This window comes from Mustela erminea, chromosome 12, assembly GCF_009829155.1.
Source record: "Mustela erminea isolate mMusErm1 chromosome 12, mMusErm1.Pri, whole genome shotgun sequence".
NCBI lineage: Eukaryota > Metazoa > Chordata > Mammalia > Carnivora > Mustelidae > Mustela > Mustela erminea.
Genome location: NC_045625.1, coordinates 61,054,150 through 61,081,787, shown reverse-complemented (window position 1 = coordinate 61,081,787; position 27,638 = coordinate 61,054,150). Strand labels below are relative to the sequence as shown.

Here is a 27,638-nt window from a genome sequence, read left to right as displayed (position 1 = left end):
GCAAACTCAAAATTTTGAGACAGCTGGTGAGTTGATCATCTTTCTATGGAGGAAACTAGATATCACAGAAATACATTTTTTTATGTTTTACTATGAGCCACCTTAAATCCATTTGGAAAGTAGCTGGGGTATAAAGAGTGAATAATACTAAATGAAGTTTTATGCAAATCAGAATAAAACTACTTCCAGCTAAGTGACCTGGCAGAGAATGAGAAGGTAGCCCTCAAGGCTAAGAGGGACGTCTCCTGATGGAGGATGAGAAAAGGAGATTCACAGAACAATTTTGTGTTGTTATGCAGTTGGTTATTTTTCTTTTTTCTTCTTTACTATGAACAAAGAAAAAAAGAGTTCTGAAGGTAAGACTGAGAAAGCAAACTGAAGTGTGTCCTTCCTAGATTTTGACATAAAAGAGTATGAAGTGATTTTTTTGTGACTGATACAGAGCAAAGTTGGGTAGAGACTGAGCTGTACAATGCTCTTCGGTCAGGCACTGTCAATGCCAAATTAAGGCTTATGAGTAAAGGGTAAATTGACAGTGAGACAGATATAAAACTGTATCTCAAACACTTCATTTTCAAACACCTTAAGAAAAAAAAAAGAATTGTTTCTCACTTGGTAAAGTTGCATGTGTTTAGTTTATTAATAAAGCTATATTTTTATGATAAATTGCTCAAGTATCTTCATACTTTGCTTAGGCCACATTTCCAAGGCCATTGCCACACCTTTGATGATATGGTACTTAAAATTTCAGGTCCAGGATGGGTTTTAGAGAATTATTTTAAAGGTTAGACAATCTCTGTCAAAGGTTAGATATCTTAAAGTAAGGACCTGGGTGCCTGGGTGGCTCAGTGGGTTAAGCCGCTGCCTTCGGCTCGGGTCGTGATCTCGGGGCCCTGGGATCGAGTCCCACGTCATGCTCTCTGCTCAGCAGGGAGCTTGCTTCTTCCTTTTTCTCTGCCTGCCTCTCTGCCTGCTTGTGATCTCTCTCTGTCAATAAATAAATAAACAAATAAATAAAGTAAGGACCTAAGTCTCCTAGGGAGTGCATCCTCTGTGTTCCCCCAAGGCCTTGAATTCCCTCTCTTGGAATTGAAGGGCCCAATAAATAGAATTATCTTGCCTAAGGAAAAGCAATAGAGAGAGACTATGGAGTCAGGATTTGGAGATTGAAAATATCTTCCTTACTAACAAAGCAGATGTTGTAGTGTGTAGTTTATGTCTGTGGGCAAATAGGATTCCTAATACTGGACCTGAGGATTAGACAGGCCTCCTAGTGACAAGGGTACAGGATACCACCAGCTTCTCTCCAGGGAAGGAGCAGAGCAGAACTTGAGTTCTCTGTCCACAGGGTGGCTCCAAAGAGAAAGAGAACATGAGGAGTGAAGCCAGTTACCAAACTTTACTGGCTCCCAGCCCCTGTGGTACATAGTTTGGAAAATGCCATCTCCTTCAGAACTCAGCAACAAAATTCAGTCGCTGCTTATTCTCTTGGAGGAGTGGATGAATGAGAGTGGTAAAGAAGCCAGGAACATTACCCCAGAGGAGCTCCTCCAAGTGGAAGAAAACTTTAGAAGAGGGAAGACACACACTCTTGTGTTGCCTCCCTGCTCCCTACTCCTATCCCCAAAGTTTCCAGGTTTCAGCTTAGTTATCCGAGAGCTGACGTAGTTTCCCAGCCTAGGAGACTGGATAGTATGTACAGAGAAGCTGTACGCTCCAGCATTCTTAGTACCAGGGACATCTTCGGAAGGGAAATGCCAAGTAAGATGATGACCCCAGGGGCATATATGGAATACATTTCTACAGCCCACCTTTTCGATTCTGCATGTCCAGAGGTCAAATAGTACAGAAGGCCAAGGAGAAACTTACTTTTATTTAACTAAATTAGATGCAGACTGTCAATTCTATGGACCCTCTGTGCAAATTTTTCTTTGCCCATAGCTTTAAATGGAAGGGAGTCTGCAGTGAGCAGAATGAATAGCTGAGCCTCTCATGTATAGTACAAACCCAACAATAAAATGGCCACTCCTTTATAATACAGAATTTCTAATAATAATGAAAAGTAATAGATGGTGGATTTCTAGTCATAAACAACTAAATATTTCCTGTGTGTGCCTTGCATTTAAACCATAGAGCCATTCCCAGTCTGCATTTATAGCTTGATTGGTCAAGTGTGCATTTCCATCAGTCAGATTGGCCTCATCAGTAAAGTACCGGTATTAGCAGAACACAAATTGCTAAATGTGCAAAAATTTTACCAAAGAGATCAAGAACTTAATTCATTTGTATTAAAATTTTACTATGTCATACCCAGTACATACAAATTTTAAGAGTTTGCAAACTGTGTCTGTGAAAACATTTTATGAGACCTGTTACTGCCCTTCCCCACCAAAAAATGAAGCACCTTTCAGGATGGACTACAGGGGTTTGGTCTAAACTACTCTCTTAGGAGGAGACACTGTTAGTAGAAGACATGAGATGAAAAGACTGGCTATGGGTGCCACCCATAGATGCCCATGGAAGGAAGAGGGGTGCTCACTTAATGGGCGGCCAGCAGAAGCATGCCCCTCCAGGGAGGTGCAGGGATCTTCTAAAGAGGCCTGCCAAACTGCACACACCCCTACTAGCCTTGCCTGCCAGATTGCCGGTGCTTCTTGCTTTCCTTTTCTTTTGCTGTTTTGTCACAGCCTGCTGGCTTAGACCTCACTCTGTTCTTCCCTGGCCCCATTTCCACCTGTGTGTCCCAACTCTTATTCTTCTATTCAGCTTCACTCCTCCAGAGATGCTGAAGGCTCAGTTTCCTTGTCAGTAAAATGGGGATAATTAATAATCTCTGCCTACTTCTTGGAGTGATTATTCAGGATCAGATGAGTTGTATGTTAAAGCAGTCGGTTAACTGCAAAATGCTATATAAATGTCAGGTGTTGTAAATCATGAGCTGGCTAGCTAAAGGAGTTTCCATGCATATTTTAGTTACCTTCTGAAAGAGTCTTTGTCAAGTAGCAAATGTAAATGCTGCTGTTTTTTTCCTGCTTGGCTTATGGTAGCTCCTTTGCAACTTTATGATGTAGGCTAAATCTTTAAGTACTCCTTTGGCTCATATCTCTTCCCCTGAACACCCATGCAAGATCATAATCCATAAAACACAGAGGCAATAACTCCTTTTAATTGCCAGGAGTTCATCATTTGCTAAGTTCTAAATGCAGTCACTTAGACACTTGCCTTGAAAAGCCCATCTCTATTTCTTCCACAGAGCCGAGACTGTGTGAAGCTGGGCCCTCCTGCTGAGGGAGAAGTTGTCCAAGTCAAGTGGCCTGATGGCAAACTCTATGGGGCAAAATATCTGGGATCAAATGTTGCCCACATGTACCAGGTGAGCACTGTCCCATGTGAGATGTTTGCTGAGATGAATAGGAAAAGCCAGAGGGCAAATGGATATCCACTGTGCTGCTGATCAATAAGCCACATGAATTTGGAGCACCTCTTATTTTATAAAGGAGGCAAAGATTTGGTGTCTAATGACCCAGACACTGGAATTTTATTATCAAGTTCAACACTGGAAAACTAACAGCATTGATGGATGGTTTAATTGTAAAGAATATAGTTAGGCCACAAAGATAAGCAACTAGATGGTAGGCTGCTTTCTTGTGTGTACATCATTTGGAGAGAGACTAATTGGCTGCTTCATCTCACCGTAAGCCAAGACAATGATGGCTCTTCATCAGCCAGCAGCCCCTGAATGGGTGGCTTTTGCCTGAAAGACATACCCCCATTGGGTGTCTCCTCAAACCTAAATCAATTATGTATTGACACAGTTGTGGCCACCTAAGCTTAAACGAGTGCTTAGTTCATGATAAGTCCAGCAATCAGTTGGATATTTGTTCACTAGGGAACTCTACATATTACTAAAGAGTATGTATACAATCAAATAATGAAAATATTTTATCCCTATCAGAAATGAAAATGAGTTAAACTCTAACAAGGAAAACAACACAGATGGCAGATTTACGTTTATATTCCTTTAGGCTTTAAAAAGGAACACATTTATTAGAATCATAGAATCATATTAGAATCATGTATCATAGTGCTTCAGTAACACCATGGCAGAGATCACTGTTCTCAAGCTAAACAGTAGAGTAAAAACAGGAATATTGAAGTAAAAGAAGAAAAAACTAAGAAGGTTCAGGCCTGGTAAGTTAAAAACAGCTTGAGAATAAGACTGCCAGTTTCAGCAGGGAAATTGTTCAAAGACTGGTAAGGGGCAGGGGCTTTAGTGGGAGAGCACATTATAAGACATTGTACCAAGAACTACAGCATGGTGTAATTAAAGGGGTTCAAAGAGGTTTAGGAAACTTGGACATTTTTTAAGGTCTAGAAAAGTCCGAGGTGAGTAGGGAGGGGAGAACATTTATACGCATATGTGCATGTGTGTGTAAAGGCTATTTTCCCCTTTGTCATAATGTTAAGTTGCTGGAGCTTCTATGTGTCAGAATGCCCAGAATTAGGCAAAAATCATAAGACAGACTGATCATACTGGAGAGTCCCAGAAAAAAAGCATTACTACATCATTCAAAAGGAAATAGTTATATTTAATTAAATAGTAAATGCAAAAGTGAAGCATCTTATGCATGTAGCAAAGCTATTAGCTACATGAAAAGTATCATAATGAGGACATGCTGAAATTCAGGCTAATTAGTAATCGGTGTGTTAATGTCAGTTGAATTTATGATGGCCTATCAACATAGAACTATAAACATATTTATAGACTCAATGAAAAAGTTAAGGCTAATATTAAAGTTGTCTCTCAAGTGCAAGTAGTTTAAAGTTCCTCATTAAACCAAGGGCTCTTTTAAGATTATTTTGTGTTTTGTGTCTAATTATTCCATCTCATTATTGAATAAGGAAAGACGTTTATAAAAATAGATGTAACCAAAAAAATTCCTATTACACAGTGCTAAATATCCTAAGTGTATGAATTTTTTTGATCCTCCCAGTAGCCCTGTAAGATAAATGTTTTTGACTCCATTTTACAAATGAGGATAAAAAGGTTACATGAATTTAATAATTTGTTGAAGAGCACACAGCTGGTGAAGGGAAGGGCCAGAGTTTACTCTCAGCTCTGCCCCAACTAGAGTGAACAACCATCCCAGCTTGCTAGGGACTGTCCTTGATTTTAGTGCTAAAAGTCCTGCATCCTAGCAGACCTGTTGGTCCTGGAATGATTGGTCATCTTACCATACTCCTTTTTAGTTTTATAATTGCCTTTCTCTCTCTCTAGAATTTTCAAATTATGTAAAACAGAAAAAAGTTAGGCACAAGAAGTTCTAGCTATGCTATCAAACTGTACAAATGAGATGACACCTTGGCCTAATTAAATATTAAAGAAACCATTCTACTAGAACAAGGCCAGGAAGAGAAGCCTCCTCATCTCAGCCTTCTGGGAGGTAACAGGGGAGCTCTCCTGTGACTGAGACCTAATTCCACCCTTTGTTTCAGCTTAGTCAAATGTAAATAGTACATGGATAAGAAACTTAATTATATATATTATTCTTATTGTATTTTTTTTTTAAACTCCAGCAGATTTTTTTTTTTTTTTTATTAACGTAGTATAGCTGCATGGTTTCACTTACCTTTTAACCAGAAGTACAAGCCTATTTTTATAGCTTACATGCAAAGAATTCAGACAGACAACTTGGGGACTTCAAAAATAATAATAAATTGTTCAGGATTAGAACATAATAGATTTTCTGCCCTGATTGCATCCCTTTTGTTGTTTCCTCCTGGTAGAGGTCATGTGTTAAACCTAAACCAAGAACAGTTACCTGAATCAGGCATTTGATGAATTTCCCCCCAAATATTCTAGGTTTCTGTTAGCCAGTGTTGTTTACTTTTTCTGACAAAATCTCCTAAAATGTTGAAAAAAATGGTTATGAAATTATTTGCTGCCATTTGATTAGCTTGAAGAAAAATTTTGAATTTTCATTTCAGATGAAAGTTTTCACACATTGCTGTGGTTTACATGTTATAAGCTTCAGAACCTGGGATTTTCCTGGCTGAATAGTTTAATTTGACAAAAGTGAGTTTTGAAAGTCAAAGTTATCTAAGAACTTGAGAAATTACTTTATTTGGGAAGATTATTACACAAGAGTAAATATATCATCCTTTCTTCCTCATGTGGTATCAGAGCCTCTTAAAGAAATAAACCATACATACAGGCCCAGCCAGTCTTAATCCTAAATTGGGCACAATCTCATGTTCTGAGAAATCATTTGAGCAGCAGCTATGTATTTCTTGGTTTTTGCTTTGGGGTGAAGATAAAGTTTTCATATCACATACTCCAAGACACTTATTTTCAAGAATTTTGACCTGTTTGAAAACATATATTGTTCTTAGTTTTTTGAAGGCAAAGAGCTTTCATTCCTTCCTTAGCTGTTGGCTGGTTCTCTTGTTTGTTCTGCTTGAGTCCTTTTTTCCCTTTTTTTATGGAGTTAATTGGAACCTTGGGAAAAAATGGTGAACACTTTTATGTATGAATGTGTGTGTGTGTGTGTGTACATATATATCAAGATATCTTATTTCCCACTAGGTTGAATTTGAAGATGGATCCCAGATAGCAATGAAGAGAGAGGATATCTATACTTTAGATGAAGAATTACCCAAGAGAGTGAAAGCTCGTTTTGTAAGTGCTGGCAAATACCCCTCAGGGATCTGCCTTGTGAATCTTAAATCCTATCCCTCTGTTTCCCAAGCCCAGCAGGAAACGTACTTAGGCCTTTGGATTGATTTTCAAGAAGGCCAGTGCAACTTTTCCCTTACTTAGGCAAACCTCAAATTGGCCCCAAACAGGAAACCAGTGCAGGTTCCTTGTTTTCCTTTCTAATGAGGTCAAATGATCTAATACTTATTGGCATACCAGAATAGTTGTTGAATACGTACTCTGTGCAAGGCACTAGGAACATACAAAGGTACCATCCAGGCATTTATAATCTTGTCAGCAAAGGCAAATTACAGGAAGTTTTCAGTAGTAGATTAAAGGGGACACAGTATAAATGAATATTTGGTTTTCTATAGCCTTATCATATATTGATTAACATCTCTCCAGAAACTCATTAATGTTTGTGTCAGTTCATAATTAAACCAGGCTCTCACTATTTAACTAAAGGAATAAAAAAAGCCCAAAAACTAGGTGTGGGAATATTAAAGCTGTTTAAAAAAGAATGTTTTTAGTTTCAGGCTTTATACATGCCATTAAAAGACAAATAAACATGGACAAATACTCAAAACTGAAGTTGTTAAAAAATATAATTCACAATAACTTAGTTTTCACTATTGCATCATAAAATATTTAGTGGACCCTGAAATGAAGTCAATTTTACTCATTAGAATTGCATCTACTACATCTGCAAAATGATAAATCCTGAAAAGGGAAATATGAATGAATGGGATTTTTCTGACTAAAATGAAAAAAAATTTTTTTTTTTCAGAATAAACGGCATACTTAGTTTTCAGTGAATGCTTATGAGAATACTTTTTCTGCAGTTATAGAGTTACCTTAATTTGGAAAATCCTTGCATTCCTTAATTCTTCAGTTGTATATTTAGCTCCATTTCCTATCAGGTAGGGTCCTGGGGACAGGGTAACTGCACCAAGTATCAACTAACTTCCTAAGCCGCATCCTTGAGAGGAAGGTCTTTCAAAGTGAAGTAGTGAAGAGCAGAGGGACAGTAACAGCATTGCTGCCCACCCAGTGAGAAATGTGACATGTAGGGGAACCACACACCTGAAAATAGATTAGCCACCAGGTAATCTGCAGGGAAAGACAAAAATCAAATATTCCTATTGTAAAGACATTGGCTAATTCCTAACAAAGATCTAAAAATTCTGTCCATGCCCTGTATCTTAAAAATCTCTTAGGAACAACTTTCTTCTTCAAGATGCTAAAGATGGCAACACTCATGCTGTGCCTCTATCTTCCCTAAATTCTCCCTCCTCTTCCTGCCCTTCATTGTTCCCTCTCCTTCATTCACTCATTCATTCATTCATTCACCTAGAGACTGAAGGATGGGCAATGGAGTAGGTAGGCCTAAGTCTCTCAGGTCTTTGATTTTCTAATGCGTGTTTGATTAAGCATTGGCTGGGTCTTACAGATTTCAAATACTATTTATTAATCATATTAAAAGAACACTTTTTACTTTCTGTTCAGATCACAATCTCTTTGTTCCATAATAGATTTGTCTCCAATATTGGGTTGCCTTCTCGCACAGCTTTGTTTGAACCTAGCTCCTGAGTGTCCTAAGATCCATTTCTCTGAACAGTCACACCAATATCTAACTTTTTTTTTTAATTCTCAGAGGAAAAAAATTTTTTTTTAATATTTCACTTTTATTCAACAGAGAAAGAGATCACAAGTAGGCAGAGAGGCAGGCAGAGAGAGAGGTGGAAGCAGACTCCCTGCTGAGCAGAGAGCCCGATGCGGGGCTCGATCCCAGGACCCTGGGATCGTGACCTGAGCCGAAGGCAGAGGCTTAACCTGATGAGCCACCCAGGTGCCCCAGATGTCTGTCAAATTAAAAAAAAAAAAATCTTAAAAAAAAAAAAGTCTGTAAAAAATATGTAAATCACATATATTATCTGAGTGTAACCTCTGTGTCAAACAATTGAACCTAGTAGAAAATATCTTCAGGAACAAAGGCTCACAGTCACTAAATCTAGCTCGCCTCCTCTGTTTTTATTGAATCAAAGACTTATGTGCTCCTATTACAGCAGTCCAGCCTTTTCTTCAGGTCGTATATAATCCTCTGGCCCTTGGTTGGTCTATCTATGACTGGTGAAACAAATCTAATTAGAAATCTCATTGATGGAAGATATTTTATGATTAGAGAAATCTCTTTTGTTTTTTTTAAAGGAGGGTAGGTTAGCAGCCTCACTGCTAAAACAAGAGGCCTCATATTTAATGACTGCTGCTCACCCAGACACATGCTGACTTGGGAAGAAATTTTTCAAAAGAGTCAGCAGTCCACCTCGGTGATTTTGCGGGGGTTCTTTCCCACTAACTTCAGAAACGGCCCCATTACCTTTTATTGTCTCACAGAATAACCATGGCAACAGTGCATAATTAAGTAGAGCTGCTGGTAAATCGGTTTTATTATTATATTTGAGAAGCTGTCTTTTGCTGTTCTCACACAGCGGCAACCACTTTCATAGATGTTTTATTTTCTCCTTTGGTAACTTTTAGCACTTATAAAAGGGAAAGATTACTCAGAGGAAGTACTTTGCCAAGAATGAATGAAACAAAAATGTTTTCTCCTAATGGCAGAGGTGTGCCCAACAAAACCCATAATCTTTTAGTTATTTTCTTCCCAAGTGAAGCAAGGTAGTGTCTGGGGGTCCATGCAGGTAGCCAGTGACCCTGGATAACCATCTCATGAGCTAGCAGGGAGCATGCCTGCTGTGCACTCGGGTCCATTTTTTAGTTTTTAGGCTTCCTTTGTATCTTCTCCATTGTTTATCTCTTCTTCATGATTGACCATGTGTTTCAAGTTCTCAAAGCTGAACTCTGCCCCTGTCACCAACCAGAGGAGGTAGCCTCAGTGACACTGAGATGCACTGTGCCTTGGCATCATCTGGAGTGATCCACTTCAGTGAAAACCAGTTGGAAATGCATTTAGGAGACAAAATAGAGAATTAGGAAGCAAAAACTGTGTCTTAATGTGGGCTTTACCTGAGCATAACAGAAGAAACCCACATTCCTTCACCTGGCTAACACTTAATTGAGCAGTGACTGAGGGCCAGGCGTGTTGCTTGGTGTGGAGGACATGTAAAGATCAGTACTCACTCTGTAACATCCTCACCCTCAAGGGATTCAGGAATCCCCAGTGGAGAGAAAGTTAACTGCCCCTCATCTTTGCCACTGATCTCATTCTGCATTGATAAAGTCTTATAGGAACCAAAAGAAGGATCCTCAAGTTTTCCTGTGTCAGAGAAAACAGGATAGTGTCCATGCAAAGGAAAAAGTACATCTAATGACAGAAAGGCATGAGCCAGTAAGGTGTGGCCAGGAACTGCAAATAATTCTATCTGACCAGCATATGGGGTAGGATTTTGCCAAGTTATATAGGTCTAGAGAGCTTGGATACCATCTTAAAAAGCAGCAAAGCTTTTGAAAGATGATAAGCAGGGATACATATAATCAGAGAGTTTGTAGAGCACTTTCTTCTAGTGGTTCTGTAGCAAATAGCCTGAGGGTGTAGCATTTGCTGCAGCGGTTTAGGGGAGGAGATGTGAGGCCTGTATCATGGGGCCAGCAGGAACAAAGAAGAAATGATGGACGGCTATCAGGAACATGGAGGAGGGGACCTGGACATGGTGGGGATGGGGGACATTTACAGTGACTCTTAGGTTTCTGATCAGTGTAGCTATGTCTCTGTGGGTAGGATAGTTATGCCATTTATGGGGTATCGGAAGGATAGTAACGGGGAGGGAAGACTTTGATTTCAATTTAGGGCAGGTTGATTTGAATTGCCTCTGGGATCAGTTGAGATGCTGCTGGGCAGTTGGACATGCAGGCTTGTGCACAGAAGGAGGTCTGAAGTGGAGTGAGAGATATGAACATCATTGGAGAAGAAGCAGAAGTGTGGATATGAGGGCTCAGGAGCATATGTGGAGAGGAGAAATGCAAAACATCAAGAGAATCAGAGTTGAACAGATAGTTAAGAAAGGAGAACCCCTGACACATCAACAGGAGCAGCCAGAAGAAGAGAAGCAGGAGGAAGGGCTTATAAAGTGTCAGAGAAGAGAGCAATTCCAGCAATACTTAGGTGACAGAATAGAAAGGTATCATAGGAACTGGGCTGGAGCAAGGACAGTTTCAGGGAAGTTGTATGGGCAGAGGCCCAGAGGTAAATAGGAGTAGGGTGAGTTAAAGATGACTGTTGACCAAGTTGTCAAAATCCTGGTTGGGCAAGAGCCAGAGGGGAGATGACAAGTGAGGGAGGTTTATATGAGAAGACTTTAATTCTGCTTCTGCTGGGGGAAGGTCCCTGGGGGTGGGAGATCCTGAAGAAAGCTGAGGCTACATGGAAGCAGGAGGCTGGATGGAGCAAATCCTGGGCTAATGTCCTGGCCTCTGCATGCCACTCCAAGCTGGCTAGATCAGATCTTTGTCCATTCTTGTCATGATCAAATGCCATGCTTTCTGCAGTGTGACACTGGCTCTTTCTAGTCCACAGCCTCTGATATGCGATTTGAAGACACATTTTATGGAGCAGACATAATCCAAGGGGAGAAAAAGAGACAAAGGGTGCTGAGTTCCAGGTTTAAGAATGAATATGTGGATGATCCTGTGTATCGCACTTTTTTGAAGAGCTCTTTTCAGAAAAAATGTCAGAAGAGACAGTAACATGCATACGCTGCTGCAGGCAACAGAGCAACATGGACCAGAAAAGGAAAGATGAAGGGACAACCTTGGGGCTGTGTGATATGTCTCACTGGGGTAGGTGACGGGGTGTGTCTCTGACAGTGGAAAATTAGGCTTTCCAGAGTTTGGTCACCCAGACCACAGATTTTAAGTGTTATTAATTGGACAATCCGAAGTCCTCCCCTAGTCTTGCTTTCACTTGTGAGCAGTTATCTTCGATGATCCCAAAGAATTTTTCTAAGTGAAAGGAAATAATAGTGAATCATCCACCAAAAAAATGCCACTGAGGAAGGAGGTGGGTCCTCAATTGTGGCCTAATTGTGCCCTTAGTCAGGAAACACATGGAGACTTCTCTCCCCAACCCCAGCAAGTGGGAGCCCTGATACCCAGGTAAGAGGATAATAATTTATATATTTTCCACAGTCAGGGAAGGACTCTCACTTATTTGTTTTAAATGGTGGTTTTTATAAAACATTTTTAAAATACAAATGGCCTGTATGGTAATGAGATTTACCCGTGTGCTATCTGTAATTTCCCTTGTACAGAACTTTTACATTTTTTTATATCCCTATTACTTTTGATTGTGTCTGATGAGAACTGAGTTGTTGGCCTTTGTGAAATTTTTGGCTCTTGAGAAAGAATTCTTATGAATTGTATGGGAATTTTATATATTTAAAGAGGGAGATCTGGGGCTGTTATTTTTAAACACTTTTTTTTCCCATAATATTCTGAGTAGATATTTATAAAATATATTTCTTTCATTATGTGTTTGTAAAATTAGAGTTTAAATAAATATGCTTTGATGCATAGTTTTCAACTAATATGATTTTTCCTTTTTAAAACAGCCTGAAAATGTACTAGTGTTTAAAAATAAAGATTTCCATTTTCTCCAATTCTGTCTCCTGACTTGCTTTTTGGTTTATGTTTAAATCAACAGAAAAACAAGTTTTCTTTAGGAGCTGGCTAAAAAGTTTGTCAGGCTCTTCTTCGTTCACAGACTTTTTATATAACTGGACACATTGCCAGACCTTTCAGACCTGTCACTGGGCATAAAGGCTCCTCTGCCTGCCCACAGTGTCAGATCCAGTGTTTCCTTCAGCTTATTCTAGGCCTTGAAGAACTCTGAGCACCTAGAGTCTAGAGCTTTTCTCATCCCAGGTTCCTTGTCCCCAGTGACCTTTAGAAAAGGCTGTATGGACCCTCTCACTTTATAGATGAGCGGTGGAGGACAGGCAGGAAAAGATTGCTGAGGGTCACAGAGTCCTTAGTGACTGCTTCAGTTAACTTGAATCACCATCACGCTGCCTTCCAAACAACTGCAAAATCTCAGTGGCCAGCCTTCGGAAGACCAGGTTGGCTGGTCTAAACTGGGCTTGGCTTGGCTTGGCTTGGCAGCTGTGCTGACCTTGGCTTAGGCTAACTCACAGGTCTGCTCCACATGTCTCCCATCATCCCACTGGGCCCAGTGAGCTAGCTCAGCTATGTTCTTCTCATGTCAGTGGCAGAGGCTGAAGAGCAAGTGAGCCCAGCTGAGTAGGCACATTTCAGTTTGCTCTGTGGTGCTGGTTAACATCCTATCGGCCAGAGTCCAGAGCCAAGGATTCAAGGGCATTTCAGAGTTTCATGGCAAAGAGTGAGGATGTAAAGAACTGAAACTGTAATAACAGAACCATAGTTAATTATCAGTTCTCCAGGGGCGCCTGGGTGGCTCTGTGGGTTAAAGCCTCTGCCATCAGGTCATGATCCCAGGGTCCTGGGATCGAGCCCCACGTCGGGCTCAGCAGGGAGCCTGCTTCCTCCTTCTCTCCTCTCCTTCTCTTCCCTCCGTCTCTCTCTGCCTGCCTCTCTGCCTACTTGTGATCTCTGTCTGTCAAATAAACAAATAAAATCTTAAAAAAAATCATTTCTCCAGACCACCTGCTGACTGAGTGCTCATTTTCCAGAGTGCCTCATGCCTGAACTCCGAGCTGGGGAAGAGCCCACCAGTCGTACTTTTATAGGATTGAGCACTCCACATTCCATATCAGTATCATCATATATATTATCAAATAATCAAGCTTGTGTTTCTACCTCCAGGTTTTGAATGGAACTGACCTGTCTTCTCCACAATATGCCAGGGGAGTAAGCCTGTGTAAGGCATTAAGAAGAATTAATCTAAATAGGATCATTCGTTCTATACAAGTTTGCCTGTCAGCAAGATTTCTGATTGGCTGCCACAGGGAGGAAATGTGCAGAGTCCTATGTGATCTCAAATACAGCTGTTTTTTTTATAGGCTCACTTAACTAATGTTCCTATAACCAAGTACAGCTGTATATGGCTGCCTCAACAAAACAGTACTCGCCCCAGATGCACTCTATCTCTTGAGAAAGACACCTTTGTTTCACTGCATTCTGCATAGTCATTATTAGCTCTATGACCAGACAGACTGTTAAAGCTTTTTCACTTACTGTGTGACACTTCAATTGTAATTTTAATTTCTTTGCATTACACTAACTGCATTTTTAGTGTGTGTGTGTAACATGAAATCAGTTGAAGGCCAGCTTCTGGTATTAAAAGAATTGCTAGCTGTGACAATTCTAATGTAAATCTAATTGCCAGCCCTTTCTCTGGAGGTTAGAAGATTAATAAAAACTGCCTGGCATATTTCATAACATTTTAGTTTCTTTATGTGTATGTGAAATGAGAACAGTGTGATTCTTGTCAGTTTACTTTTATTATGGTACTTTTGTTTATTTCATCTAGAGAAAAATTGAGAAGCATCCACTAGAATATCACATGGCTTCTTGGAATACATTATAAATTGCTACTGGCTAATAGTATATGAAAACATGTAGACTCAGAATACAAAAAGATGTAGGAGTGAATGGGTCTGCCACTTCTCCCTGTACCCATCCAATGTGAAACAAGGCTGAAGTGCATATGGTATTATAAATGACTGGGAGGTCCTATGAGTAATCATATTGGAGTAGTATATGCTGCAGAATAACACTGGGCACTTTTTTTTTTTCCTTTAAGTAAAAGGGATCTGAAATGAAACTTCATTTCAGATATTGATCAGCCTCATAAACTTGAAGCTAAGTAGAGTTATTCTCATTACATAAAGTAATTGTAATTGGTTGGTTACAAAACTCAATCGTACTATGAACTCTTTCTGAGAATTCAGATTTGCAGTCACTGCAAATGTTACTCATTCTTTCACCCAGTATATTGTAGAGACATAGAGCACTGACTGGTCGGGAGAAGGATTCCTGGCCTCTGAGGAAGCCTGAACTCTCCAGCAAGTAGGCTGACAACTCAGAAACTTCACGCTCTGTCCTCAGTAGGTGTAGGACCCTTGAAGAAATTGAACTTCATCAAGAGCCACTGTTATTAATGATGTCTTGAGTATCTATTGTGAATCCTGAGCCTGGTAGGCTCCTTAGTGGCATTTGTTTACCTTGTTTAACCTCCCCAAGAAATCAACAAAGTACCATTACCCGCTTTCATGGAGGGAAACTAAGGCTTAGAGAGGTTAAATAACTTCTGAATCACTTAACCTCTTTGATGCATGAAGAAAAAAATTATTCTAAACCTAACCCAAACAAAAGACACTGGATAGACAACTCTGAAGCTCAAAAGACAGATCAGCACTAGGGGTATAAATGAGGAAGGCATCATTTTTATTGGTAGATTTTTTTTTAAAGATTTTATTTATTTATTTATTTATTTGACAGAGAGAGATCACAAGTAGACAGAGGGGCAGGCAGAGAGAGAGAGAGAGAGAGGGAAGCAGGCTTCCTGCTGAGCGGAGAGCCCAACGCGGGACTTGATTCCAGGACCCTGAGATCATGACCTGAGCCAAAGGCAGCAGCTTAACCCACTGAGCCACCCAGGCACCCGTATTGGTAGATGTTTTTTTAAAAATACATGGAATCTACCTTCTGGCAAAAGCAAAACTGTGGGGACAGAAAAAGATCAGTGCTTGCCAAGGATTTGGTGAGGGTTGGACAGCAAAGGGGTACGAAGGAAGTTTGGGGGGTGGAAATACTTTTCTTGATTGTGGTGGTGGTAACAGCCTATATGTTTGTCAGAATTCATAGAACTGAACACTAAAATAGGTGGATTTTACTAGATTTAAGTATCACCTCAGTAAACCTGACTTAAATAAAATCGAGGTGAAGGGTGGGCAAGGCAGAGAGAGAGAAGATGTCCTGTGAGAAGAGATCAGAAGCCTGGGAAAGCTAAACGGATGGGTAGAAGAAGAGCCTGGGCCTGAATACTGGAAGGGAAGAACCAGGACGCTCTGATGTCTAGGACAGCAAAGGAAGACAGTGCTCCTAATAATGAGAAGTGGTTGACAGAGAAAGTGCTGCAGAGTCCAAGCAAGATCAGGTCGTTGTTTCTGAGCAGGCCAACAGTGACCTTGGGGAGAGCATTTCAAGTGATTTCAGATGAGAAATCTATTAACATTCAAATTGGTGTTCCCTAGGGGCGTCTGGTGGCTCAGTCCTTATGCAGACAGTAGGCATCTTCTAGCTCAGGTCCTGGTCCTGGCGTGGGGAGCCTGCTTCTCCCTCTCCCCCTGCTTGTGTTCTGTGCAAGCTCGCACTCACTCTCTTTCTTTCTCTGTGTCAAGTAAATAAATAAATATTTTTAAAAAACGTATTTATTTGACACACAGAGAGGGATCACAAGTAGGCAGAGAGGCAGGCAGAGACAGGGGAAGCAGACTCCCCTGCTAAGCAGAGAGCATGATGAAAGGCTCAGTCCCAGGACCCTGAGATGATGACCCAAGCCGAAGGCAGAGGCCCAACCCACTGAGCCACCAAGGTGCCCTCATAAATAAATCTAAAAAAAAAAAAAAAAAAAATCAGTGTTCCCTATTAGACAGGCATCACTCTCTTGCCCACTTCCTTTCCTCCCTCAATCACACCCCCTCCCCTTTTCTCTCCTTTCAAGATTTTCTTTTCTTTAGTTTTCAGGAACTTGACAATAATGTGTCTTGACTTTGATTTCTTTGGGTTTATTTCATTTGGGATTTGTTTAACCTCTTGGCCTTTCACCAAATTTGGGAAATTTTTATCCATTATGTCTTGGAATATTTTTTTTAATTCCATACTCTTTGAGATCTCCATCTGGGACTTCAGTGACAGAAATGATGGGTCTTTTGTTGTTGTTGTTACATGGGTTTCCGATAATTTTTTTTAAAGAAATGAAAACTTTTTGAGAGAGAGAAAGAGAGCATGAGTGGTGGGAGGGGCCATGGGAGAGGGAGAAGCAGACTCCACACTGAAGCCCACTGTAGGGCTTGATTCCAGGACCGCAGGATCATGGTCTGAGCCATAGGCAAATGCTTAACTGACTCAGCCACCCAGGTACCCCCAATAATGATTTTTTTAAAGTTTATTTTCTCTTTGTTCAGATTGGGTAAGTTCTATTGATCTGTCCTCAAATTTACTGAGTCCATCCTCTGTCATCTCCAAACTCAATAATATTGAGCTCACTGAACGAATTTTTTAATTTTGGTTATTGTGTTTTTTACTCTATAATTCCCATTTGGTTCTTCTCTTTGTATCTTCTATTTCTTCACTGAAATTTTCTATTTTTTCATTTGTTCAAGAGCATGATTGATTATACATGAAAGCATTTTTCTGATGCCTACTTTATTTTTTTAATTTTTTTTTTAACTGATGGCTACTTTAAATCTGTGTCAGATAATTCCAGCATCTGATTCATCTTGGTACTACAGTGTGTTGATTGTCTTTTCTCATTCAAGTAATTTTCCTGGTTCTCGTCATAGCAAATGATTCAGTTATAACCTGGACATTTTGAATATTATGTTAGAAGAGTTTGGATTATATCTATATTCTTTTTGCCATTAGTCATGGCAGTCACCCTGTTTTGGTTTAGTGCTTAGGTCCTGGCCTACTTTTGTGGGCTGTGGTTCCAGTGACAGTTTAGTTTTCAGAGCTCTTCTGATCTGCTTTGTGTGCTACCCAGAGTCCACTCTGCAAACGAAGGTACTATTCTCCACTTTAGTTCAGTTCTCAAACTTTTTGGTGAGTTAATGTAAATCAGTTTCATATGTGAGTCAGTCACCAAATTCTTGTGCATATTTATAGAATTCCTTTCTGTAGATCTCTGTTCTCTAAGGTTACCCTTCCGTTCTCTAGTTGAAAAAGTGAGGAACACTGCCTCATACTATTCATAAAAAACACTCAGTCTCCACTAATAGCATGCCGACAGGGAGGGAAATGCCACCCAGGACATCCAGGCTTCAGGATGGATGGAAGGTAGAAGTCCAGATTCCTCATTCGGTCTCCATCAGCACAACACTGAAGGTGAGGGGAGAGTATCACCCCAGCTCTCTTGCTGCCATCATGTGAGGGACAGAAATCCAAACTCTCCATTTGGTCTCTTCCTGAGACTATACAGGCAGGGACCATTCATTATGTTTGACTGGGGTACAATATTGTCAAAAAGGATTTTGTCCTGCTATGCTGCTCCTTTCTAGGTCCTTTGACTATAGGGAGCAGGTTTTAAGTGTTTTTGTTTTGGTTTGGTTTTAACCACTATGCCTCTTGGTAGATCCAATTTTCAGATTTCTCTATCTCCAAATCCAGGATATATGGGAGATAAGAAGAAAATTCCAGAGAACACATTCTTGTTCAAACACATTGCTATTCAACTACAGTCCTATGTAGTTCTTAAATCTTGAAGCCCCCGGAAGTCTTCTTGCTTCTTTCAGCATTTCATAGTCTTCTTATGGTTGTTCTATTATGTCCATGACTTTTAATTAAGCTTAGCCAGGAAGAGTATGGAGAACTAAATCTTCTCCCCATTGTCCAGAAAGAAGAGTCCTCGCTTTTTCTTTAAGATGAGAGAAAATAATTTCTTGCTAATGGCGGGGTCTAGAAATTGAAGATCTAAAGAGAACAATTGATGGAAGAATCCTGAAAGAATGAAAACAGATTGAGAACAGAGGTGAAATGGTTGGAGATTTCATCCACAGAGACTGAATTCTTTATCATAAGAGCAGAAAAGGAAATTATAGAATTGTTTCGGGAAGGAGATTTCTAGTGGGTTCAGTGTGCAGAAAAGGGTATGAGAGAATTAAAGACGCTGGAGAATAGTTTCTTCCTCCCCATTAGTCTGGGTTGAAAAGGGAAGGTAGTTGATTTCAAAAGGGAATTGACTGGGAGAAAAGAGGGATGTAGGAAACGGATGGCTATAAGACCCCATTCCCCCACTAAAGATGTCCACAGTCTAATCCCCAAAACCTGTGAATATGTTACCTTACATGGTAAAAGGGATTTCATAGTTGCTATTAAATTAAGTATTTTGAGATGGAGAGATTATCCTAAATTACCTGGATGTGCCTGATATAATTAGAAGGGTCCTTATAAGAGGGAGGCAGGAGGTTCAGAGACTGAAAAGCAGATGTGTTAAAGAAAGTGGGTGAAGTGATCTGCTTTGAAGACAGAGACAGAAACCGGAAGAAGCCAAAGAATGTAGATGGCAAGTAGGAGGTGGAAAAGGCGAAATAGATTTTCCCCTAAAGCCTCTGTAAGGAACCAGCCCTATTATCACCTTAATTTTAGCCTGCTGAAGCATGTCAGATTTCTGGCCTCCAGAAAGTTAAAAAAATTCACAGTGGTGCTGTAAGCCTCTAAGATTGTGTAGTATGTTGCAATATCAATGCCAAACAAAGACAACTGTTAAACTGCAGGGCAGAGGATGAAAGGACCTCTTCAAGGTCTGACTTCAAGTTCAGAACCAATGGTCAGAAGAAGAGGGGTTCATTGATAATTTCTACACTTGAGTGTTGATAAGGTTCAGGGTATGGTCATGAGAATGGAGTAGAGCTGAAGGTCATTTTACTGAATAAGCTTTTTCTTTTAACTATTTAATTTTTTTAATTGATAGTACATATAGCATAAAATTCACTCTTTTAAAATGTACAATCTAGTGTGTTTTAGTATATTTTTCAGCCACCACTACTCCCTAATTACAGAATTACTTAGTTTTAATTCAACGGTTTTCATTCATTCTTCATATATTATGGTGTTTTAAAGAACATTTCTGAAACTGAGAGGCATAAAGAGAATGTTTTCGTGAGACTACATTTTGAGTATGAAGGGTTCTTCTGGACATAAATATACTCACCCATTTGAGAAGACTATACACACTTGACCAAATGAAGACTTGAGAGATTGGTTTGGTCAGGTTTGTGAGTGTGGTAGTGGCCATGGTGGGTCTTCTTCGTGGAAGACATATTGGTAACAAAGGCGCGAAGGGGAAGGCACATCCTGGCCAAAGAGCTGTCCTTGAAGGTAGAGCCCAGGAGACTGTGGGGAAGTGTGGCCTTCAGCTCCAACAGCTACTGGGAATACTAGAGCACAGCCCTTTTGTAACAGGTCTTTGGAGAAAGATCAATCCCTGGCCCTACACTCACTGATGGGACTTTCACACCCCAGTAAGTCCTCAGGCCCCCCCATAGAGGTCAGTTCTCTCAGCTCACAGCAACTTGGCCCCTTGCAGGAATATTATGGATGATCTCATTACCCCTTTCCCTCCCAGGGCCCTTTCTTCTCCTGGTGGCTGTTCTTTTACTCCTAGAAGATTCTTTTTTATAACTCCTAAATCATTTAGTAGGAAACTTGACCTGACCTGAACTACTAGGAGGCTCTTTATATTCTTTATTTCACTTACTATGAACATTCAAACATACCACTATAGGATAGTCATGTTGGGTGTTAGGTAATATGGGATATTAGATATGAAGTTACCTTTCTAAAATACTGAAAACTCTGAACTCACACAAAATTAATCTAGCCCTGTGGATTTTGGATAAAGATGTGGACCTCTTATTGTATACCCACTGTTCACCCCTGCTATATAGGCCCCTATTCATCTCCATATTCCCTGAGATCCCCTGCACATAACACCCTCACTAAGCTTGGTCGAATGCCAGCCACTTGCTTGGTTGAATGCCACTCACTTATGGTGTCACTGCACTGGGGACTGATGGCATTTGTCTTAGGTTTGGATAGTAAGTTAACCCTACCAGGCTTGAAATTCTCAGCACTACTGACCAGGGGCAGACATTCTGCCAACTGTGAACTGGTTAACTGTGAACACGACATGGCCCTGAGGAGGGAAATGGCGGCACTGAGCCATTCTGGTGGCTACCAATGGAAAAGGGCCTGGTGTCTCCAGAGGGTGGGAGGGCTCATTCTCAGAGGCTGACTCATACTACTTAGACAGGCTGCCAATTGCTCTCCTGACTCTAGAGAGCAGGGTCTTCCTTAGGTCAGAAAAAGCCATGGGCTAGGCTACCTAGGTAGAAAGAAATGCTTCTTGTTTGCCCAGAAATAGAGACTTGGACTTTGGGGGTGGGGGAGGGAGGGCGCACGATTCTCTGAGGCCTTTAAAAGCTGAAAATTGAAATGTCTGCCTAGTCCACAGAATGCCCTGCCTCAAAGCTTTGAGACCACCCCCTGCAGGCTCTCACTCCAGGGTGATATGATTATGAAGCTATTTATTTAATGCCTCCTCCCATCAAAGCCAGAATGACAAAAAAGGACGCACAATAATTTCTGCATATTTTGATAACAAAGGAAATGGTTGTTGATGATAATAAAAATTGCTGCTCACAAATTTGCACCCTTTGTTGCCGTTTATAAAAGAGACCTTGTAGCACAAGCTCATTAGTAGCTGAACTTTATTTTGTCAAAGGAAATGGAGTCAAGAGAGATTATGTTTCATCTTTAATATGGCTGTTCAACAATGCCATTATCCTGAATTTCAGATTAATTTAATTGAACCTTAATGAACAAAATTAGTTGTTTTACGCAATTAGAATCCCATTTCAATGGGTTAGAAAATGAATAGGATGGGAAATGTGGTTGACTTGATTTTCCTCAAGACTGATTCTCTAGGCCTCTTTCTGCCTCTACGTTTTCTCCCCCCATTGAATAAGAGACTAATATTTTTGTAATTTTATAAGACCTTTGAGTTGCCAATTCTCCCCCCCAGACAACACAAAATGTCTGCGACCTTCAAGGAGGTGGAGTGGGAGGGACGTGAGGACAAGGAGCCAAAGGGAATTGGCCAGTGGTAATCAGTTACAAAGAACTAAGGTAGAAACACTCTCCCAGCCCAGTGTGGCCTACCTTCTTACACACCTGACCTTCCTCCCTCCCTCTTTGAGATGAAAAAGTGGATAGAGCAGCATCTAACAAAAAGTCAGGAGGGATGGGCTTTAGAGTCATGCAGATTTGAGTGCAAAGCTTCCCTTTACCACTAATAACTTTGTGACTTGGTGTTTGTCTCTTCACAGTTGACCTCAGTTTCTCCATCAGTACAATAGGCATAATAATACCTATTTCTTGACAGTGATGTTAAGCATTCAGTGAGAGAATATATATCAAGTAATCAACATATTGGCCAATTTAACAAGTGGGCGCTGCCAACTGTTCCTAGTCTTTATCATCACCACCATCACCATTCTCATGGTCTGCATCTTCATCTTCATTCTTACAACCTCGGAGTCCTTGCTTTATGTGCAAAACTACATAGTCCACCTAACTTAGGTTAGTGTTTCTGGTCAACAATAAGCTTTTCCAACTTTCATCTTACTCAACTGGAAAGAGGAGGTAAGATGAGAAAACCAGTTTTCTTAGGTGTTTGGGAGGCTTTGCCCTCATCTTGGAAAGAGCAGGAGGAGTTGATAACTTGATGTGGGGGAAGGGCATGGTCACATGAAATTCCTGCAGAGTCACAAAACACTGCTATCAATTCCCCTATCTGTGAAGTGAGGCAATTAGGCTACTCCTATGGACCTCCATCTCTAAAGAGCTTACCATTCTGCAACTACTGCCATCTTTCCTGCTTAATGGACTGCATTCCAATAAGCCAGCCCTTGCCAAGAAAACTCTTCAGCTTACATCAGAATTGCTGAAGCTTCCTGTGGAATGTTCCCTACCAGTGTAAGTACTGACTCAGTGCTCTGGAATGTGGTTTCCTGAGACATAGCTGAGGTGAGAATGGTAACCAGAGGGATTTGACACAGTCTTAGTAAACATCACCTTCCCTGTACAACACAGCATTGACCAAGGTGAGGCAACAGAACATCAAAAGAATCATTCTTGTTCACTTTGGTCTCATCAGCCTGAATTGTTAAATGGGTTTTCATTGAAAATCTAAAAAAGAGCATACTTATGTCTTAAGTATGAAATGCTATTGCAATATTCCAGACTCTTCTCAAGTGCTTCCCAATTACTTCTGAGAGTCCTCAAGGAGCATCTTGATGTGCTCATAAATAAATGCTCTTGGTTTTTACCTGGTAACTGCCATTTTCCTGTGTTCTCCAATATGACTTCAAGAATGTCAGCATGCTCAGCTGTCACTGCCCTCCAGGCTGAGGGAGAGGAACTTTTTTCTGCATCCTGTTGATAATGCTGAAGCTACCCCCCACAATATGCTCAGAAACCAGTGTGAATGATACCACTGTTGTAACTTCTGAGATGTAGTGAGGTTATACTGGGACCCCACTGCTGCCTGAGGTTGGGAGTTGTAGAGCCAGGACAGCCACCACCATTCTAAGCTGAGGTTGACACCCGGTGACATCACTCTGCTAGCCCTGACACTTCCCTGAAGCAGAAAGAGTTGTCCTCCTGTCCTGGTGTCTCCTGTGTCTGTGCTCATCTCATAGTGCAACTTCATATGCTTAACCTGTCAAGGAGACTGAGTTGTGTACACTGCCTTTTTTGGGTATTGTTTCTTATAGTCCTTGCTTTTGTGAGGGGTTAGGGCTCCATAGGGTTGAATGTTGGGAGCTCTTAAAAATGTGAAGAGCAAAAATCCACTCAGATTACTTCAGTTGTGGTGGTTTTATTGCAGAGTTAAGAGTATGCAAAACACAGCCAAGGATTTGGACCTCATGGATATGAACATGGCTGGGAATGAGAGAGTTCTTGGGATCTCTTTATTCCAATGCGCCCTCATCCTGAATTCATTGCTCTTTAGTTTTTTCTATTATCCACAACCATGTCCCTCACACTTCCTTCTAAGGCCTCTGCTGCCACATAGCTTTTGCTGCTGACCTTCACCATTTGATTTTTTTAGCTTCTCTTCCTAGTACCACTGATTCTCCAAATGTCCAGGCCAAAATCATTAGTAGAAATAAATTTGAAGAGGACATGAATTTTGGTCTCTTTTGTTTATTGATATAGTCACAGAACTTAAAAGACTGGCTCTACCACAAAAACTAAGTGCAAATTAGTTAGGCTTTCTCTGCACTGAGGATTTTTTTTTTTTTAACCTTCAAACATGGGCATGTTAATAGCAGCTAGTTTGCAGGGTTGTTAGGAGAATTAAATAAATTAATATTTATAAAATTTACGTGTCTTGCACAGAATACATTCAGTGGAAACATTTATTCAATACAATTTAAAGATAAAACGTCAGGATGCTTGGCTGCCTCAGTCAGTGGAGCATGAGACTCTTGATCTCAGGATTGTAAGTTCGAACCCCACACTGAGTGTAAGGATTACATAAAATCTTTCTAAAAAATCCAATAAAATGTCTACACATAGTTGGTACTCAAAAAATATTTATTGCCTTGATTAAATAAGTTTCTTGAAGAATCAGACTGGCTTAATTGCTCCTTCCCCACTTGAGAGCTCTTGTACCAGTCTTTCTCATATTCTCCTTTCAACCTAACTCTTAGGTTAGGTTTCTACTCCAGGCCATTTGCTTGACTAGGAGTTCGAGGTTTTGTGTTACAAGCAAAAGTGACTTATGTAGAAGAAATTCCTTAAAAGAGGCCTCTGCAGTTGTAGGTACTCTGGGTCATGCCTGTCTGATCTGGTGAGGATCTCACACAGTCATCTCTGTCCTCCACTGGCTGAGTTATTGTTTACAAATTCATGTATCAGCTCCTTCCTTAGGGCAGTTCTTTCCCAGAAGGGCTCTTGTCTCGTGCTAAAATGTGTGTGCTGGTCTCTCCCATTGGCCTGCCAAATGGCTCAGTCTTCTTTTATTCTCCGTGGTAAATAAAATGCTGAGGCTCTTGCTATACAGCTCTCTTCTCTTTCTCCCTGTCTATTCTTTGAACTTCTTCAGCTGAGAGACCTTCAGGTTCTAGAAAAAAGACCTCCTCCACTGTGCACTACTGTGCATTCATATACATATAGACCTGCATTATGACGCCAAGATGCTCCCTTTTTAACCTAAAGGTATTTGTAGTTTATATTTTTCTGCTAGAAGGCCACCTGAGAGCCAGGAATAACATTTCTGGGGCCGCCAATCAGATAATGAATACAACTGCTTATTATTCTTTCCCTCTGGCTCCTAGGTGAGCTAAATTCCACACGAGGTCCTAAGTTATCTGGGAGGAAGTTTTTTAATTTAATTTTTTCAGGAAGTTGAGTCCCTGAAGTCCCACAAGCTGAAATGGAGCAGCCGAGGAAAATGGCAAGGGAGTCTCCATGATGTGAGTGGGCAGCCAGGTAATGAGGACAGAAGTGAACTCTGTCAAGGGCCATAGGGAGGAACAGAAAGGAGGAAACTATTAGTTTAGACTGGGGCATGTTGGGATGGCTGCTGTCTAGACAGTTAAATTGTTACATTCCAGGAACTGGCATTTGATTATCCCCAACTTGAAGACGGGGGACAACTCTAGACCACTTCCAGGCCCTTCAGAGCAGTGGTTTTCAATCAAGCTACATGCCAGTGTCATCTAGGGAGCTATTTAAAACATCTAGATTCTTGGTCCACACTCCAGACTTTATAAATCAGAATCTCTTGGAGTTAGGGCCCAAAAATCTTACGACGATTTACTCGTCCACAGATGGTACCAATGCAGACCATTCTGGGCCAGTCTGGGGACTATGTAAGAGACAGATGCAATCCTATTGGGTTGTACACCATCCTGCGTCAGTTATAAAAACAGAAATATTACCACTTGGAGAAAATATAGACCTAAAAAAAAAAGCTTTAGCTTTGGCATTTTAAGACCTGTGTTGGAGTCTCATCTCTGCCACTAACCTGAACTCTTCCGGATAAGTCATTTGATCTCTACAAGTTTCATTTTCCTCTTTTGTAAAGGGGGAATAGTAACACCTGCCTTGTCTACTATTTAGAGTTGTTTCAGGGATCAAAGAGGATAAATATGGGTAAATGCTTTGAGAACTGGAAAATAATATTCAAATATATGATGTAGAACTCTAGAGTAATGTTATTTGTGCTCTCTTAATGAACTTCTGATAAATCTTAGGAAACAAATACCACTGTATGTTACCTCCTCTCATTCTGCCCCATGTACAAAAAGTGCACAAGCAAGACACATTTATTTAAATTCTTTACACTATGTTTATTTGGCCCTATCAACAAAAAGCAATTACCAGCCAAGATATGGAAACAACCTAAGTTTCCATCAATAGTTGAATATGTGCAATGTATATACAATGGAATATTATTTATCCACGAGAAAGAAGAAATGTTTGACATTTGCAACAACATAGATGAAACTGAAAGCCATTACTCTAAGTGAAATAAACCAGGTAGAGAAATAAACTAGGTAGTGAAATAAACCAGGTAGATACTGCATGGTATCACTTAAATGTGAAATAAATTTTTAAAAAGAGTACAACGCCTAGAAACAGAGTGATAGCTTGGGTGTGGGGGAAATAGGGAAAGGTTGGTTAAAAGGTTAAAAACTTTAGCTACAAAATGAATAAGTTTTGAGGATATAATATAAAATGTGGTGATCATAATTCTAAAAATGTCTTAAATCATGGAAATTCGTTAAGAGAACAGAACTTAAATGTCCTCAACCAAAAAACAAAAAATAGAAAGATAAATATGTGCGGTGATGGATGAGTTAATTAAGTAAATGGTAAGGATCCACTCACAATACATATGTAAATCAAATCACGGGATGGACATTTTAATTATCTTACAATTTTCGTTGTCAGTTATACCACAATAAAGTTGAGGGTCAGGGTGTGGGGTAGAGGGTTGGATTGGGGAAATAGCTGCTTGATTCCCAGATGAAGATGGGAGAAATGAGTACATGCATTTATTCTCTTCCCTATTCTTAAGCTTACTTAGTAAAGTTATAATAAAATGATTTTTAATAATATAAAAATACAAAGACCTAGAAATGAGAGAGAAGATGGTGTTTTAAAAAATGAAAGCTAGATAGCCATAGGATGGAAAAAGATTTGATAGACTTGAGGAAGTTGAGTCCTAAACTGGCAGTGGCAGAAAGCCATGGAATAATGCCACTTAAACATACAGAACCTTCCTGTCCCTGCAAGGCTCAGGAATTAGTGATTTCATATACATCTAAAAATGGGCATGAGGGTAGGGTTGAAAATAAAAACACTTATTGAAAGAGTATTTAAATACAAATGAAGAAACAATGCAGTGGACACCCCAGCATTTTCCCCCAAAGGCTTCAGAATTAGTGATTCCATTTGTCTGGAAGTGGGGGTGAAGACAGAACTGGAAATGGGAAAATTGTTCAAAGATTATTCCAATCCCTTGTATCAGGAGGACTGCGTTTTTTGCCCCAAGAGAAGATTGAAGTTATGATCTCTGCAAAATATAAGACAGAGAACTGGGCTAGAGAATGATAGGCACAACTGAGAGTAGAACCATGTTGGAAACAAGAATATTAAATGAAGGATCACAGATTAATTGAGACTCTGCTTTCTTCCCTTACTTAGTTTTCAACGTACTGGCAACTAAGCTTATAGTCTATAAGCAGGAGAATGGAATCTAGCCCAAAAGAAAACATCTGAAGATTCTGACAATGTAAAAGTCTCTGACAAAATGGCCAAGACATTTACCCAACAGGAAAGTCCAGAGTTGCCAATCCCTTTTGAGGTGCACGGAGCTTCTATCTCACCTGTATGTGTGTGAGGGATCACTAGAGCATCTAATATGAAAATCATAGACAAGACAAAACAAGAAAACTAGTTTGAGAAAATTAATTGCACTTAGAGAAACTTGAAAACAAACACCACCCCCCCTTAAACCTACCTACTATTAAGAGCTTCAGGAAAACAAGAACACGACACTATAAAAAGAAACATTCAGAGAATCTATGAGTACTTGAAAATTGGTATAAAGTTAAGTGAATCTCTAAAAACCAAAACAATGTAAAAGCTAAAAGAAAAGGCAAACAAAAAGATAACGAACTAGTCCTGGAGGTTAAAGATACAAATTATT

General features: G+C 40.2%; 1 protein-coding gene across 16 annotated transcripts in view; it reads left to right on the top strand.

The window, feature by feature from the left end:
- KDM4C (lysine demethylase 4C) overlaps window positions 1-27,638 on the top strand; it is a 507,226-nt gene that overhangs the window by 460,110 nt on the left and 19,478 nt on the right. For 6 of the 16 annotated variants that reach the window (XR_004277510.1, XR_004277509.1, XM_032308074.1 and 3 more), the window contains exons 22-23: window positions 3,254-3,373; window positions 6,587-6,679. The exons of 2 other annotated variants lie outside the window; for them this stretch is intronic. Coding sequence is in view for 12 of the 14 variants with exons in the window: in XM_032308074.1 (XP_032163965.1) it covers window positions 3,254-3,373; window positions 6,587-6,679 (213 nt within the window). In the remaining 2 variants the exon portion in view is untranslated. Of the gene's footprint in view, window positions 1-3,253; window positions 3,374-6,586; window positions 6,680-11,221; window positions 11,683-27,638 lie in introns of those variants that run through there. 8 more of the 16 variants (XM_032308067.1, XM_032308066.1, XM_032308065.1 and 5 more) reach the window with 2 other exon arrangements.